This window comes from Lycorma delicatula, chromosome 5 (assembly GCF_047948215.1).
Source record: "Lycorma delicatula isolate Av1 chromosome 5, ASM4794821v1, whole genome shotgun sequence".
NCBI lineage: Eukaryota > Metazoa > Arthropoda > Insecta > Hemiptera > Fulgoridae > Lycorma > Lycorma delicatula.
This window is the reverse complement of record NC_134459.1, coordinates 51,143,003-51,162,637: the sequence shown is the minus strand read 5'-3', so window position 1 is coordinate 51,162,637 and position 19,635 is coordinate 51,143,003. Positions and strand designations below refer to the sequence as shown.

Sequence of the window (19,635 nt, the reverse complement as noted above, 5' to 3'; positions counted from 1 at the left end):
TGTAAACACATCATATGAGGCTAGTCCAATCATTACCATCAACTGGTAACACACAAGGTGCCCCTGGAGGGCTGTTTTGGGAGGTGCAATAGTGTGCTCCTATAACTCTGCAAACAAACGTCTGATTTTCAGAATTCAAAGGAGTATTTGCTAGTATAATACAAAATCACAATGGATCCAAACCAGAACAAAAATTAACTGATATACTCAGAAAAATCAAGCGGCCTGCGCTACACAAAGACCAGCTTGAGCCCAGCGAGCTCCCACAAATAATCTTTGTAGAGCTTCATAACAGTAGAATAGAGGTAATGCTGTAGGCATCAGAATGAAAATCGAGCCCACTATTATCAAATTTGATGCTTTATGGGGACAGGGCAAAGTGGAACGGCCACTACTAATATTGTGCTGGGCTATAACAGTGCATTAGCTACAAGGGACTATCCAGATAGAATTGTTGTAGATCTGTGCACTCACAATGTTGCCAAGAGCCAGGCCTAGAGAGCGCTGAATTATGTGATACAATTAGAGAGTTTAGCCAGTAGTTGTTTGGATCCCAGACAATTGCTGTATGATCCGCATGATAAAATATCTCTCAAGTAACTCAATCACTTGAGATATCTGTATGTTTAGGTTGGTATACACCAATTAAATAAATAAATTGAAACGTTTACAGTTTCCTCATTTGGCTCAGTGCGTTAAATACATTATATCCATAAGTTTTCAAGTCGTGAATTTTTCTCAATATCACTAAAAAGTATAAATAACAAATAAAACAACTATAAAAATTAAAGACACAACTGTCAAAAATAATTTATAACTAAAAAAAAAACAACAATAAATCAAATTAAAAAGAAAACAAGGTATGGAAATAAGGCACTAAACAATAATTCGTCACCTTTGCGACCAAGTGAGGGGGGGGGGGTGATGAATTAACAAAAACAACAAATTACTGGAATTAAAAACAACAAACAACAAATTAAGTGCAAGGGAAAAGTCAGGTTACATAAAAATTAATGCTGTATTGGCCTAACCATTATCACCTATAATTCATTTTCGCAGAAAATTAAATTTTCCATTAATAATTTTTTATAATGTCACTTCATACTTACCATGACCCTTTGGTCCATAGGCTGGAATAAACAGCTTGTGTTTGCTGGAAGAAATACGGCGTTTTATTCCCATCTAATGCTTCCAGTTTGTTAACTGGATGGCAAGGAGCATTACCCATCACATTATCACGCCTTTTCTGGTAAATTATTTTCGAAGATGTCGCTGGACTTCAGGTACAAAACAGTCATAAAACCACTGGCTAAAAATTTCTTGCGTCATCCAAGTACTACGTTGCGAAAAATATTTCACCAGTATAAGTTACAATTTACATGTTTAAAAACTCTCGGGTTTTTTGACTTCCCAAAAACACTAAAAGAAGTCGATGACAACCACTTGCATTAGAACATACAAGAATAGAGATGTGTACTTTCCTTACTTTGAACCCAGCCGCAGAGCTCTTGGAAGAAGATGCTAACGTTTTATTAGGAAGCATATTCCAGGATAATCCAATTTCGTTGCAGTTATACACCTGCGCATGACTAAAATTAAGACTTTTAATCTTTGAACTAAATTTATCACAAGTCAGATACAATTAAATTGTCAGCACTTAATTTTTTACCCACAATTGCAAGCTGATGAATTCCGTGCCTTGCTTTACATCTATTTAGCCAAACCTGGCTGGCTTTAAAATCTTAATCGCTATTTAATCGTACATTCATTTGAAGAGCTGCCTCAATACTTAATGAACCACTTAAAAGTAAGCCTTGACTTCAACATTGTGCAAACCAAATGTACTTTGCCTCGTCAAGTTCAGAATTTTCTACTGTTTTCATTGTCTTTCTGGTTGTTTCATCACCGTCAGTAACTTCCATTTTACTTATAAATCTTCTATTTTATTAGCATTTTTTTTTTTTAAATATCGTTTACTAACATAGAGGGATTCTGAACTCCTATGATAGTTTAACGGCACTTTCACCTTTATGCAGGTGTTGAAGAATCTCAGAATCTCAAACTTTTTTGTCATTCTAAACTTTTATAATTTCCACATTTACTAGGGATTTTTGTTCCATTAGTTTAGAATATAGAAATAGGTACGATTCTGGTATAAAGAACTTCAGAATTGTAAAGGAAATGATGTAATACAGTGTGTATGTGTGTGTATATATATATATATATATATATATATATATATAATAGAGGATATATAATAATATATATATATATACATGGTTGGATGTTTATACATATATATATAAACATCCAACCATCTAGTTTATCTGATATACAATGTGCTAATTCTGTATTAAAACGTTTACAGAAGAAAGAAAATATTGCTATAAGTATGTATAATGATATATACTTATAGCAATATTTTCTAACATTTTCAATAACACATGTTTACCTGAATCATTTCTGAGGTAAGATGATAATGCAGGAAGGAGGCATGACTGTTGCAAAAGTTCAGGAAATACTGATGGCAATGGTGGTGGTACATGATCTGCATCACCTTCTACTTCCATACTGTCACTATCATCATCACCTTCTTCAGTCAGAAATCCTGGTGGAAGTAGACCACCTGGATTGATGTAACTTGATAAAACCTACAGTAAAATTAGATCCACAATTAATATCTACAGGTGAATTATTAAGTATTAATTAATTTCTTTATAACAGATTAGTGGCCAAAATTAACAAAATAATCATTTTTCATGGGAAAATAGAGTGCTATTTTTATGAGTGGACAACCAGCAGAGGCGGTCATAATTGATTGAATCAATCGATGATGTAGAAAAGGAAAAATTTGTTCCTTAATTAAATAAATGAAATGTAAATTACCAACAATTCAATGTATGTTCTGTTATTTAAAATCAAACCATTAAAAAGAACAGTACAAGATTTCAAAAGGGAGTACTACATAAACATTATGCACTATACTGTATAAAATTATAGTATATTGCATTATACTATAATTATAAACTAGTATTACAGTAACATTAGTGTATATAGTAATATTGTGGAATCCTATGTAACATTCAATATTATACTCCATAAAGATAAAAAACATAAGTGAAGCATAAGATGAAAAGATAACTGAAAAGTTGGATTGCCAGTTCACAGTCATAGCATTTGCACATGAAAAGCTAGAACTTCATTAAAAATAAAATGAATAAAAGTGAGATCATATGGAATTTTCCAGAATATAATAATATTGATGAATATAATGTCGTATTATATAATAATGCTTTCAGAGATATGGCTTTACATATTCACAATCCAACTCAGTTTACACTGTTGTCATATTGTTATAAGTACTATCAAGTAAAGTTTTTACGTTTTCATTCTTTCATATTATTAAAGAATGAAGATTAAAATGGAAGTACCATAGTACCATAACAGTTTATCAGCCACTAACCCAAGCCAAGTAATATTGAAATTTCATGTATATCATCTAAGACTGACAAACACACACGCATGCACACACTGATCACATTCCAAATTACAGTAGTGTGAATACATCTAACAGCATAAGATCAATATCACTAAATAAAAAAAATGGTGGAATATATCATTCTTATAATAGTGTAAGGTAGGTATTTGTTAAAGGATAAAAATTTTTGTTTTGTTAGATTAAGGGTATAAAGTACAATAAAAAAGATCTCCCTTGTAGATCTGACAATATGTTAATTACAGCTGGTAAAGGAATTTAGAGGGAAAAAGGAAAATAGAGGAATTTTTATTAGAATTTAAGTTGATTAGATTCTGCCTTCTTGTACTCAAGCCAACTTAACACAACAATCTACTGATAGAAGTTAGAAGTCCAACACTAATATTACTTGTAAGCCAAATAATCACAGAGCCTATCATGAGACACAATATATAACATTCCATTCTACATGCAGCATATATTGAATTATATTCTAGTAAAATTAAAATACTTTTTAAAAAATTACTTTTATACATGAAATCCAACACTTTTAGAGCCGTTTTAAAGAACAAAGTAAAATTAAGTAAAATGTAATCAAAATTATACCAAACTGAAGAAACTGGGTAAAAATATTTATTGATTTCTATCACAGAAGCTGTAACAAAGCACCAGTAAAATATACGTAAAAAAAAATGTGATACTAGTTTTTAGTTATAATAATATTTAATCATGATGTGTAATCAAAATAATGCTTAGAAATTGCCATAAATCTACTGTTATTTATTACTGGTTCAGTTATAATTAAAACTAATTATTTGTTTTCATTTTGTTTTGCAAAAATTAAGAATATTAATTTCTGTTCAAGTTTCTAAAGAAAAACAACTAAAGGAGACACCCAGTAGTAGCTATGACATAAGTTAAACAACCATTAATGATAAATATCTGATACTGTTAAATATGAAAAATTAAATTCTATTATATACACAGTTAGTAAATATTACAGACATTTCACAATCTAATATTCTACACACTGAATACACAAGTAATGTTTAAATCATACTAGTAGTATACTCTGTGAATATTATTTTGTACTGAATTTAATAAACCCAGTTCAACAAAACTAAATTAATAATGTGAAAATCATAACAAAATACAAAATGGAACTTGTCAAATATAATTAACTGTTGACAATTTAATCAGGGCCAATATATCGTACTGTAATTATAGTATTACGCATTTATAAAATGCAGAATTATTTATTCCCCTGATAGAATAGAAGTGACTATAATGCTTTGTTTCACAGCAAAACATAGAACATTAAAATTTTCTTTACAATATCTGCCCACTTTTCCTTATTAATGATGAGTATTTAGCACTTAGGTTTCAGATCTAGCAATCAAAATCGCTTTCTCAGAGAGTAAAGATGTTCACTATACAGCCTGTAGCTATGGTGACAAGAATGGTGTCACTTCAATGGCTAAATATCACCATTTCTGCGGCTTAGAATGCTGATTTTTAATTGTACATTAAGCCCAGTGAATACGACAACAGGAAACCACTTCATTCCTCAATCCCCTTAGTAAGCCTGGTATTTCGTCTCTAGAAGATGGCTATACTTCATTTCTGGGAGTGACTTATGAATCAAATCATGCTGACTACAATCACTGCCATTGCAACATACACTACGTCAACTACTGTTTTAAAACTAAATCGTTTGTAAAATATCATTACTCTTGTCTCTGTAATACTAAGGAACTTAACCAAAAATGTTTAACTCAAACATGCATTTGATCATAATTGTCACCAACAAAATGAAATGCCAAAAATTTGAGTTAAAACATAATCTCACTTCTTGTCAATAAAAATTTCTTAATTAATAATTTTTCACATCTAAAAATACTTAAAACACAATATTTCATGATAAACAAGATAAAATTTAATTCCTACTCAGTGAATATAATTTAGGGCTTTGGACCATCAGTATCTAAAATCGATCAGAATTCACAATAAAGTAAATTTTATTCTATCAATTTAATTAAATGAATGCAATATTAAATATTTTACCTGCAGCAACACAGTCACATGTTCTTCTTCTATCCGTTGTCTTGACAAGGCTTGTTCAACATTCCAGCTCTGGGCTGTACTACCAGTACCGAACCCAGTTCCTTTTGCCCAATACAAATGTGATTTGTCATCAGGTTTTGTTTGTTTTTCATTACTCACAGATGATTTAGACACAGCAGTAACAACAACTTGCTGTATTAACAAAACATGAAAGTGTATTTAGGTATAAAAAAAATAATATTTTGTGATTAAAATACATTTACTCTAGAAAACTATAATAATCTATTTTGATAAATATAGAGTATTTATCCTGTAAGAAATTCCTATAATTGTGTTTTAAACAATCATTCACTGTGATACATATAGTTTTAAACTGTAGTTTATAGCATGTTATACCTAAAGTTTATTTTAATAATTTGAATCTGGAGTGCTGCGTTCAATGATATCTATAAATGAAATTACCTAACCATAACAGCTAACTTAAATACTTCTTAGCTTCTTTACAGAGATCTTAATGAATGATCGCAAAGAAATTTCATCTCAAGATGTTAATATAATTCATACTTTTAAAATATATAAACATCCATATAAAACTAGGTAAAGATGAAATAAATAAATAAATACATAAATGCTAAACCATATACATAAGAATAGTAAAATCAAAATAATCTAGAGTACAAAATCTAGAGTACAAAATAGTCTAAATTCTTCACTTTTACATTAAAATAGTACACACAATATTTTTCATGAATTATTTACTTTCTTTATGAATAGTTCACTCAAGTTCCTGCAAATACAGTTTTTAGAAAGATGAACAGTAAACAATCTTATATATCCTAGTCTTAGTAAGGAGGATGTTCACATTTTTTATAAGGCAAACAACTACAAAGATTATTTTTACCTGCTTGCCAAAAACAAGACTAATGCTCTACAAATTAAGGAACTGAAATAGCTATAAATGCTCTCAAAATAATATTTCAAAGCAACAGCAGATAGAAAGAAAAAACTATTAATAAGTTGTTCAGGAATTCCACAAAAGCTAAAGAAAAGCCAATTAAAATGTGGGTATCTATTTTAATCAGCCAACCACCATGGTGGAGTGGTAGCATCTCATTCTTTCATAACAAAGATTCCAGGGTTTGAATTCCAGTCAGGCATGGCTACAAAATTCTACATCCATATTCCTACACATAAGCTCTGTACTTATGTGGTGAATTAATCATTAAAAAAAATCAAGCTAAATGAAAAATGAGAACATTAGAAATTATAACATTTATTACTTAAAAATAATAGAAATAAAGTATAAATTAATTTGATGGTATTAAAACCCTCTCCGGTCATTATTTCAACTATCTATATGGTGGTAACTTACCTTATTAATTTGAAGAACATCTTTTAGGTTGATCTTCACTCATAATGTTTATGTTATTAATAACTATCACTATAACAATAAAATTTGGTCTGTACTTAAAAAAACCTAACATTAACATAAAAAACCAAAACCAAGAAAAATTCAACTATTTTTCATTGGGACACTGCAACTCTTGATGACACTCAAGGAAACATCCTACTCCACATAATGGGAGATTGCACTGTTTACACTTGAATGAAGACTATAAACTCCTATGTATATCTCTATCCCAATAAAGGCCTTCACTTCAGCAGGTGTTACAGGGTCCAAGATCAATGACATTTTTGGTTTGCTGCACGTAGTTAGCATAATTGTTTTGTTACTGTGGCAATCATATTGAAAAACTCATCACCTCCTAAAAGTATTAAAAAAAATCTAACTCATTAGAACCTTGAAGTAACTCATGATTACGGCCATAGTCGTGCACAAATAAATTAGGTTCTGTAAAATTATTTGGATTTACCCAGTCAACAGCTTGACATAACCTACTATCACCACCATCTAAATTTTCATCATTATTGCTAGAATCACTGTCGTCAGAAACATTACTAAAACTAACAGAATAGTCACTATCGCTTAAAATATTAAATTCAATATCACTGTCAGAAACACAATCAGGACTCATAGAAGCCTTTTTCACGTACAACATAAATCTACAACGAACATTTCAAATAAAACACAGCTGTTCATGTCCAAATCAACAGTTAAAAACATTGTGCAGTGTAAAAAGATTAAAAACAACAGTACTGTGAATATATTATAAAAGTTTAGTTCATAAAAATAAACCTAGACAGTAGCAATAGGCCTACATAGCTGTCATGTGACTTCAGGCACTTTGACTAGGAGGCCGGCATAGGGCGCCATGTGATTTTGTGTCATGACCAGGAGATGGTTTTAAGGGTGGTAGCATTATTTAAAAGTAAATAATAGTAATAAAATAAATAAATGAAAATTCTGACAGTGGTCAGAAGCTTATAAAATACAACTTGAACAATTTATTTTAGTCACGCCACCCAGAACTCTTCATTCTGCAAGGTGAGAATAATTTCTCAATGTGTTATGCAACTATCAGATTAAAGGATGATATTTACTAATCTACAGAGCATTGAAAACAATCAAGTTCAGGATTTTTAATTTTATTTTTGTATTATGTATTATTTTCTAGTTATCTGGACAATTAATATCATTTTTTTTGTACATTTAAAAATTGTTAAAGTACAATATAAAACACTAATTCTTTATTTTTATATACAACTCAGGCATTTTGTAATTCAGTATAAATTTTCTCTATGATTTAGGACATCCTGTTATGCTCCACTTTTATTACCACAATTGACCAATGCAAGTTAATTACATAAAACAAAAACATATATTACTCTTTTTACTCTAGATAGGTAATTAAATAATTCGTCATTCTGTGAAAATTAAACTATGCCTGTTATGATATATAATCTATATATATATATATATATATATTATTATTATTAGTAATAAAAATAATTTTTACACATCTAACGTCATCGTGTCATTAAGAATCAAAAAATAAAAATTAATAAACAAAAAATTCTATTTTAATTTCAATTAACACTTGCTCATTTTCATTTGCTTTACACTATTTATGCTTTCTTTTTGTTAATGTTGTAAACATGAGGAATAAGAAGCTCAGACAACAGCTATTTACAGAGGTGAATAGCTGTTTATCTGGGCCTCTGGCTTAATCCGTTTATCTGGTTTTACTTCAATACTGTGATGTATATCAATAGTAGGGCTAAATATCACCTTTATCATAGTGAGTTTGGCATGTTGATATACAATATATATTTGATTTATGAAGAAGGGAAAGGGAAGGAAATACTTATCTTTCAGCAAATCATTAGATAGCTTATTCTTGAGAATGGCTTGTCATTTTTGGAAATAACCTGCTACTCAATCAGTTCACCTATATCAGTTACGAATACTGGAATGAATGTACTTCAACTAACATTAGAAAACTGATAGCAATATTTATGCCAGTCACTGTTAGCCCTGACTATGCTAAAAGACTTTCTTTAAAATAATTTTCTTGTAAGCACAATACGTGTGTAATTTATATTATTTGAAACTATTATATAAATAAGTAAAATGAATTTATTTTAAATAAATAACATGAAGTCTAATTTATTTTGCAGAGCAATTGTTATATAAAATTATCCAAAGATAGTTAAATTAAAAAAATATTTTTTATTCATTTCTATGAAAAATGAATAATCAGAAACATAGTTTAATAATATTTCCCAAGTTTTTTTAACTTATTGGACCTTTTTTTAATCACAGATTAACAAAAAACAATTACAATAATACCATAAACAAGAATAACTCAATTCATCCACAATACTCATAACCTGTTTATAGTTTTCAATAAATTTACTAATTAAATAATGTAGTGCACATGGCCTTCTACTGTAGGAAGTTTATAGTGTAATACCTGGTATTAATATTAAAATACAAGATCATTTATATTTTAATTTACCTGCAGACACAAATGTTCATCAATAAAAAATTATTAACTTTAATTATTTCATTTATTCTCAAAGAAACAATAGGTTTATACCTGATTACAATCACTTTATGATATAAGAACTTTGCAATGAATTAAAGTGCCAAGCTTAACTGGGATTCAAATCTAGAACCCTTCAGATGAATGGCAAAAATGTTACCATTCTGCCATGGAGTTCGCTGCTAAATAATATAAACAAAAGTAAAATAAAATTAAAAACCTGATTATTTCCTGGCAGCGGAAGATCTTGAGGAAAATGAGTGAATATAGCGAGGCATGCCAATAAAAGATGTAAAGCTCCAGTTTCAAGTCCAGTGCGCCTTAACAATACACCATCATCTGTTGTAAGAGGTGTGCTTTCAAGTAGTTGACGTAATACTTCAAATGGGAGTGTCGGTAATGAGCTGGCAACAGGACACGTAAGGATGTCACCTACAATCAATGAATAAAACAAATTTTATATAATTATCAAAATTACTATTATACTTTTTATTTATAACATTTGCCTTCCTGAGCACTCATTCAAGAAAATAAATTTAACACAACAAATGCAAGCGAGGAGAAATAACAACACAAGAAATCTTTTTAAATGTAATCCTCTCAAACCAATCTCCACACAGCTGTGGCTAACTCTTGCCATGCTCCCACATATACCAGGGCATGAATTCCCTTGTAACAATCTTCCCTTGATTTTTTTTTTTTGACGGTCAAAAAATGATTCTTCAAATATATCTAAATCCATTTTTATTTTATATCTTCTTATATAAAAAAAGTTAGTAGAAAGAAAGTTACGATATTTATTAATAATATGCTATAATGATCTAATGATCTACACATCACCTAAGCAAAAAGTCCTAACTGCTTTTAATAAAATTCAATTTTTTACAATCTGACAAACATTAAGAATTACATTCAAATTTTGCCAAATTGTAAATAAAATGTCTACATATGACAATGAGCAAATACACAGTATATGATATTATGATATATAAATTATCCTTAAATGTTGATTAATGCTTTTTTGCGAAGGGGAGGGGGCATCAACTGTTCTCTCTAAATTTTTACATGAGTACTTATTAAATCTTCTTTAATGCAAAATAATTCTTCTAATCTTTTAGCTGAAAACTGCTGGAGAGCCGCAAGCGATTAACCAAACTCAATAAATTTACTGAACTGTTTAAAATAATGTTAATTTTTATCTGTTGTCATTCTACACATTTTCGGTATTACATTTTGTGAAAGGGTCAACCGTATAAATATTTTTTTGGCATCACACTTGTATATTATTTCTCTAGAAAAAATTTGCTTTTACAACTTATACTCTTCAAACTTAACATTGCTATATAATCAAACATCCTCACTATTTCTTACATCTCAGAATTAAATTTTTAAACTTACTGTTACTTTTCAGAATTGCATAAATTTTGCTTCATTTTTGATAAGCAGATATTCAGAAGACAAATATATGCAATATTTAATTCAGTAGAATTTAATATGAATTCTAACCAAAAATTATAATTACCTCCTTCACCGTCATCAGTAACCCCTAGAGTAAGTCTAAGAAGACATTGTGCTTTACGTTTATCTCTAAGCAATACTTCAGCATAGCCTGGCAACCTTAAAAAGAGACCAAATGCAGCTAATGAATGTACAGGTATTGTCGGACTGTTCATGAAATCAGAAGCGGTACTTCGTTTACCAGGCCCTACAGTGCTAGTACCTTGTCCTTGAACTCCAACACAAACATAATCGAGGTCCTGAAACAGATAAAAAAATATTTTCAAATCATTCACATAAAGAACCTTAAATTGGTATAAATATATTTTAAAATTACTTTTTATAAAATCAGCGTGGTTGCATATACGAGATTCACAATTCTTTTAAATTAAATTTTTCCTCACTTATTGTTCTTCCTCTTTTGTTATCAGTTGAGTACTAATGACTATTTTATTAGTTCATTAACTATATTTTCATGGCTGTTTTTTTATTGAGAGTATTTTCTCCAGCATAAAGAATTTAAAATTGTTACTACAGATTCCTAAGTTTGACATCTTTTCCTATACTTGAAAATATATATGATTCCGGAAAATATATGTAATGATTCCGGAACCGATTTAAACTTTCTCCATATTAAAATCTCAATTAAGAAAATCTGTTTGCGCCTCCACGTTGGTTCGTCTGGATAACCAGTTAGAAACGTGGAGATTTCTACTGGTGAACTAAATCGGAATCACCTCTCTGGATCACATCCAAAGTTGTAACTCAGGAATTTATTCCCACCCAAGGCTGACTTGCCTTTGAAAGTCAAATATGGAAGGTCTTTTAAGAAAAAATCCACCGTCTGGTAAATACCAGAGAAGGCTGCACTCGGATCCGGTGGGCAGCTGCTTAAAAGATAACAATGAATAGAAGCGTTTGGAAACACCCAAAAACAACACAACTTCAAAATTGAGGATAAGACACAAGCAAATAAACTACATTGCCACTCACAACATTAATTCTCTAACTCAACTCGGCAAACTAAAAACTCTAACAGACATAATGGACAAACAAAAAATCCTAATCGCAGGACTTCAAGAAATGAGAAACACCGATCGAGAGCCGTTTGAATCTCAGGGTTACAGAATTTACAAAGGAATCCCCGGGAAACGTGTGATGAAGTATTGCCCACAGTTCGGAACAGGATTTGCAATCAATCTTAAAATAATTGACTCAGTCGTAGAATTTAAGTCTTACTCCCCCAGGATTTCAACCTTAACCCTAAAATCAGCCAATAAATTCTACACCATAATAAATGTCCATGCTCCCACCAATGACAAAAACAATCTTAAAAAAGATAGAGAAGAGATGGATAAATTCTGGGAACTTCTTGACCAAACTGCAAACAACATAAATAAGACCCACACCAAGATTTTAATAGGGGACTTTAATGCCCAACTTGGTAAAGAACGAAGATATCATGATATTGGAAAATGGCCTGCCCAAAAGAAAACTAACAAGAACGACCAAAGACTTGTCGAATTTTGCAGAAACCATAATATCATCTCAAAATCCACCTATTTTATGAGAAAACCAAACAAATTGAAGACTTGGAAACACCCAGATTGCAAAAAAGGGGAATGGAAACTCGATCATGTTTGCATGGACCGGAATTATCACAAGGAGATTTATAATGTAAAAGTCTTGAGAGGAACAGATACTCGATCGGACCATTACTTAATTAAAGTTAAAATAAAATTCACCCCGCATAAAAAGAAAAAATCCCAACCTAAAAATAAAAGAGCTTATGATTCACATAAATTAATAAAAAATGCCATCTTTGAAGAAACAACAAAAAAAATCAAATTAACTAATAATTTAAAAGAACTGACATCCCAACTGAAAGAAATAGCTGAAGAACTAGCCCCTATAAACCCAAGAAAAAAACACCAATGGTGGAATGAAGAATGTGACAAAGCATTCAAAGACAGACACCGGGCTTGGATCAACCACCAAACCCAGAAAACTGAAAAATCTAACCATGAATTCACCAAACAAAGGAAAATAACTCAGAAAATTATAAGAGGAAACAAACGACAAGCCCAAAAAAACTTGATTCAGCAAATAGAACAAAGTTCCAAGAAAACTAACTCCCGAGACTATTATAAAATTTTTGGTCAGGCTCTTCAAAGATATGAACCACCCACCCTTATGCTGAAAGGAAAAAAAGGAAATATGGCCCACACCAATAAAGAAAATGCTGAAATTTTGGCAGAAACCTTCAATAGACTCCTCAACTGTGACGACCCCCCAGAGCTTTTTGAGATTGACACTGAAACTCCAATTAAAACTTCACCGGTAAATATCAACCCGCCAACAATTCAAGAAGTTCTCGCAGCCTTAAATGAAATAAAAAACTACAAAGCAAGCGGAGAAGACCAGCTTTTCGCAGAACTCTGGAAACACTCATCAGTTTATTCAGTCAAAACTTCCCTACATCTATGCCTCGTGAAAATATGGAACGAAGAAAAACTTCCAGAACACTGGACCACAGCCCTCATTCATCCATTACATAAAAAAGGGGATAAAACTAATCCGGAAAACTACAGAGGCATATCTCTCCTGGATTGCACATACAAAATCCTGTCGAGAATCATATACAACCGATGCAAACACCAACTTGAACAGGAACTTGGGGAATACCAAGGGGGATTTAGGCCATGGAGAGATTGCCCAGAGCAAATAATATCCCTAAAACTTATGATGGACTTATATAAAAGACGGAAAAAGCAACTAATAATCACCTTCGTCGACTTTAAAAGGGCCTATGATTATATACACCGACCATCCATGCTGAATATTCTGAGAAACCTGGGCCTTCACCCTAAACTCGTAAACATGATAAAATTAACTTTAACCAATACCCAGTCCAGAGTGAAATTCAGAGGTGAACTCTCTCAACCCTTCTACATAAAAACTGGATTGAGGCAAGGAGACGGCCTCTCACCACTCCTTTTTAACTGCGCCCTCGAATTTGTCATGAGAAAATGGTATGAAATAAATCCCAAAAATATAAAAATGGGTACTAAGAAAAACTCCATCACACTAAATTGCCTAGGATTTGCAGATGACCGCGCTCTTTTAGCAAATAATATTCGAGAAGCCAAAACACAAATCATGAGCCTTCAAAACCTAGCACAAAAGATAGGGCTTCATATCTCTTTCGAAAAAACTGAACTAATGGCCATAGATCCTCTGGTAATAGAGCACATTACAGTAAACAATCAGAAAATTAAAATAGTAAAACTAAAATAGTAAATGATTTAAATATCTAGGGGAAATAATAACTTAGATTTAAATGAAAAAGTGACATGGCAAAACAGGACAAATAAAATGATTAAATCCCAAAAATTAACTTGGTCAACATATAACAAAAAATGCCTTTCTGCTAAAACAAAACTTAAACATTATAAAACAGCCTGAAGTCACCTACGGAAGCGAGACCCTTTTCAAAATCACTCAGAAAAACCAAATTGAAAAAATTCTGAAAATAGAGAGGAGAATTGTCAGAACGTGTATCAATAAAAAACACCAAAAAGAAGGCCAATGGTGGATTGTGCCAAATGAGGTGGTGTATCGAGAAATAGAGCCTGTTACTGATACTATGCGGAAAAAAAGAATCTCTTTCTTTGGTCATCTCATAAGGACACCGGAAACAAGACTGTCAAGAAATATCATTGAAAAGCTCTGGTTCCAAAAGCTAGAAGTAGGATGGATCAAAGAAATTAGAGAAGATATGAAAGAATTGGGAATTTCCCTGACTGACCTACAGAATAAAACTGGAAAAATTACAAAGCTAAAAGACAAAAGCATTAGATTTAAACAAAAGACAGACAAACGACAAAATACAACGAAGAGGGTGTTTACGGATGAAGAAAAGAAAGCAAGATCTGAACGGATGAAGAAATACTGGGCAGCTCGGAAGAGTAAAATAACACGCTTTTCTCAGAAAAGATCCAACTAAAATTGACTAGTGGTTCCATGTTGGCCGTAAAAGCATAATAATAATAATAATATATATATTTATTTATTTCTCTAATTTATCAGCATAAATTTTTGTTTATTGTATTTATATTCTTGTACATATGCCTGACATTATATCGTCACCACCATGCTAAAGTAACAAATGTGAAAAATCGCTTTTTGCATCTCTTTTAGGAAGGCTAGTTTAAACCCTTGTATTTTTACAAATATGCATTCCTATTTAAAATTTAACATTGAAAAATTGTTGTTTAGCTCTCCTGAAAAGTTGAGTTTTTCACATTCATTACTTTAGCATTGTTATTACAATTTTGCTCTCTACAATCTGATTTCATAGAAACCTGCGTTATTTTAAAATAGAAATAGATTTGTTTTTAGTTTTAAAATTTCTATGCTTACTTAAAAGTTGTACATGTTAGTAATAAATAAAAATACGTGCATTTTCTTTGTAAATGCACATATTTTTATTTATGTTTAAATTGGAATCTACTAATTAATCCAATCTGTTCTATAAGTTTAACCACTTTTGGTTGCCTTATATATTACTTTTTTAAATTGAACATTAACATCTACATAATTAATTACATTATTTCCAACAGTAATTTTTGGTTATCCGTTTATTGTTTGCTGTTGTTATTAGCAACACTGACAGGTACCCAGTTTTAATTTAGTTTTATCCTATTTTTACATTAATATTTAAAAATGAACTCTTATCACTGCTCTCTCTTTCTAACAGAGATGCAATGTACAATACATAATTTTTAATTTATCTGACATAGTATATTTTCTTCTGGTGAATAAATACATTAAAAAATAAAATGACATGGGCACAAAATAGTAATTGTTCAATAATACAAAAATCACCTCTGCAGAAATTAATTCAGAAGCGATATTACTTCCAGAAGTCAGGATTAGCACTTTAGGAGTTAAAGAAAGATTTTTTTTCTAAATACATCTATGACACTTTTTTCATGCTAGATCCCAATTACCTTGTGGTTTAAATTCAAATAAAAGAAAACCTGTATAAAGTATTATTACTTTAAAAAGACAGTTACATGATTTCTTCTTCTGACTAGAATGAATATTAAACAATACATACAATTGAAAGTACTCTTATATCGCAGTTCAACTGAATTTTTTTTTAATCTAAACATAAGAGAACATAAAACATTTTATGACAATGCAAAAAATCTAAGATTAAATAATTTATTTACAAAAACAAACAATGTAATATAAGCTAATATTTAATACAAACCTCATAAATATCATCAGTAACTTCAACTTTCACCCAACCTTCTGAATCTGTTTGATCTGATGCTAATCCAAGTGATGATGTTCTATCAGGAATGCCGAAGTGAAGTAGAGTTTCTGGATAGACAGGAGGTAAATGCTGAGCGAGAAGAGCTAAACCACCTTGTTGAGTAAACACCTGTAATGCTGTTGGTAAACTCTGGGCTGACAAAAGGTCTTCCAATATTTCTACATTTTCATTACTTGTATCTACGCAGATAAAAATACCATACGATCATGTAACAAAATCAGAAAACCTTTGTTAAATATTTAGTGATAAGTTTTCAAGTATGTAAGTATGAAGTATTAAAACTGATCATGGAAGGGCACTGACGTAAGCAATTTTTGATAAATCTTAGTACTAAAGGGAGAGAAGCACCTAGTCTAATACAAGTTAAGATGATCCATATCTGAGAAATAAACAATAGAATGTAAGTTTATTTACCGATACTAAATTAATCTTGTTTTTGTTACAAAGTGCACGATTACATATGACAAAATGAAAATTACAATCTAGAAAAAGAAAAACACCTCTCAATGGGTGAATTCCAATGAATATCATATTTGGTGAGCTCTTTCATCAATACTGATAATGAAAATCAATGTCAGTTTAATATGCTAATTTATTATACGCTTTTATTTAACTTGCTCTGTGCACAATATTGCATGGCAAGATGATTAGAATTTTGTCAGAATCTTGTTGTCAATAATGCATTCTGGTATCAAAAAAAATTATTTTCATAGAAAATTTGTTGTTTGCAAATAATGAAAATTCTAACAACATGTGAGTACAAAAGACTTCAATGCAGAGCACCTCTCAGCAGTGCTTTCTGCTATGCAAGAAAATGAATAGCCTATAATATGAAGATGGACTACATACGGACAGTTGTCAACTAGTGTCAGTGAATCACTGCTCTTGGATTTATGCACAAATGTGTTGAGTCGGTTATTCATTTTGCTACATTATATTTCAGAAAAAGCCCAACAATTGTATACAATTGTTGAGTTACAAAATCATTAATACAATATGTTTAACAGTGATAAATTAACACATTTCCTTGAGACTGTGTCCAAGAGGTTTTATAATAATACACTGTTGTGACATATTTTTGTGACTATTGTGACAGTACATTTTTTTAGTCTAACTGATTCTCTCCAACCCCTCCCACTTGTTTAATTGAGATTAAGAAGTACAAAATAGAAAAAAAAATTAAATACACTTTTTAATTAACTAATGAAAAAATTATAAATTGTTTAGAAGAATTTTCCAATACTTAACTCTAAAAAAAAGAAAAATAATTTCACTTTTATATAAATCAAAGATAAATGTTTATAATAACTGAATAAATTCCAATAACATTTCTATATTGATAATGATGATCTATATATCTATTTTCTATTCACATTAGTAAATGAATGTTTATGTGAACATTTATTCATTTACATCTCTCAAGACATCTAATTATAATAATGCATTTTGAATAAATATTAACAAAATTCCTTTACACTTTATCACAAATAATAAAAGCATGGAGCGCCCTTGTATTATTGTATTGTATTATACTTTACATTCATTTCATTGACAATTTTCTATGTAATACAATGAAGGGCACCCCATGCTTTTATTATAATTTAAAACAATAAAAGAACCTACTCCTTACAATTATTATATACATATTGTTTCAGATTAAAAAACTCTTCATCATAATTACGTGTATTTTTATTTAAGTCTTTTTTAGAATGTTTTTTTTTTTTTTTAATTTCAATGAAATTTCTTACATAATCAAAAATGAATGGTCCTAAACTATTTTTTCCTCGGTACTGTAATTCTAAATGTTATTTATGTTTATTGAATGACTTGAATAATAAAATTTTGCAGTTTTAAAAGTGTATTTAATTTTTTTTTCAATTTTAAATGCGTGTGTTCAATATTTGTACAATTTTTCACAGTATTCTTTTAATTTCTTGTTTTATTACAACAAATTTTTTTGTTTTTATCATGGCTTTATTGTACTGGAAATTATTCATTTTTATGATTGCATTAATTTGAGGCTTGATTTTATTAAATGTAATATTGTAAAGTTTAATAACCAATTTATAGAAATAAAACTTGTTTTTGCTTAGTTAGCATTCATTATTATTTTACTGAAATTAATCTTTTTAAGATTCATATCATTCCTCTGTACTGCTAAATTATAATTAAACTCTATTAAATAAACCATCTAGTACAATGCTTACTATCTTTTTATTTACTGTCTTGATGATAAACCATCAAGACTGTTTGAGGAAGACAGTCTTATAAAACCTGCAACAGACAGCATCACTCGTATAAATTATTAAGCAATTTTCATAATTTTAGTATTTTTATTTTTAAATTTTTATTAAGTAAAAACAAATTATTTCAATAATGAGTGAGGATGCAGGACCATGCAAAGGTACTTGCATGAAAAATTAAGATATGATATGATGTCTTATCTCAATATTCTGTACTAGGTGGTTTATTTAATAGAATTTAAATATAATCTAACAGTACAGAACCCGGGTCCCTACGATGATAACCTACCTTTACTACTGCTAGAGTTTGCTGTTGGTGCATTGCTGCTGTTATTAGTAAGATTAGGGGTTTGTTTCACAGTCAACGTAATACATGGAGTACTGAGTGATATTCCATGATCTTGTAATATGCTTAACAGTTGACCCAATGTCAAATTGCCAGGAAGAGCTCCTTCTGGTAGAGCAGCATGATGCAGTGTCAATCGTGATGATGGTAAGCATGATGAATTTGACTGCGACACACTATTCGCATTAGGAATCATTTGTGTATCTATAAAAAAAATTAATGAAATAATTAAAAAGATTTGTCTGTGGCTTTTCATAATGTTCAATACAACATATTTCATGACATTGTAATTCACACATGCGTGCACGCGTAAAAACACACAAATTGAATTCTCGCATTACTCTGAGTAACAGTCAATTTAAAAAAATGTTTAACATAAAAACTTATTTAAAAATTTTAAACAACTGTGATGAAGCTATTACAGATAAAATTATTAATTTCTCAAATATGGTATCAGTGATATGTTAAATAAATAAATTAACAATATAATCCACCTTACCAGCAATTTGATACATTCTCTAGATCTTTTGGCTTCCTAGGAAGCAATCATCAGGAGATAAAATTAATGCATTTAAAAATGATTTAAGTTTAAAAATTATTTTTATTTTAAACTTTGACTTTAGTGTATTAATTTTAACTCCTGATGATGGCTTCCAAGTAAGCTGAAAGATCTAGAAAACATATCAACATGCTGGTAAGGTGGATTATATTAATTGTTA

General features: G+C 30.2%; 1 protein-coding gene across 3 annotated transcripts in view; it reads right to left on the bottom strand.

The window, feature by feature from the left end:
* Positions 1-19,635, bottom strand: part of Bruce (BIR repeat containing ubiquitin-conjugating enzyme) — a 265,772-nt gene that overhangs the window by 20,771 nt on the left and 225,366 nt on the right. For all 3 annotated transcript variants that reach the window (XM_075366104.1, XM_075366105.1, XM_075366106.1), the window contains 6 exons: positions 18,860-19,120; positions 16,262-16,506; positions 11,009-11,243; positions 9,707-9,918; positions 5,540-5,731; positions 2,453-2,651 (listed from right to left, as the gene is read on the bottom strand). In XM_075366104.1, the coding sequence (XP_075222219.1) occupies positions 2,453-2,651; positions 5,540-5,731; positions 9,707-9,918; positions 11,009-11,243; positions 16,262-16,506; positions 18,860-19,120 (1,344 nt within the window). The remainder of the gene's footprint in view (positions 1-2,452; positions 2,652-5,539; positions 5,732-9,706; positions 9,919-11,008; positions 11,244-16,261; positions 16,507-18,859; positions 19,121-19,635) is intronic.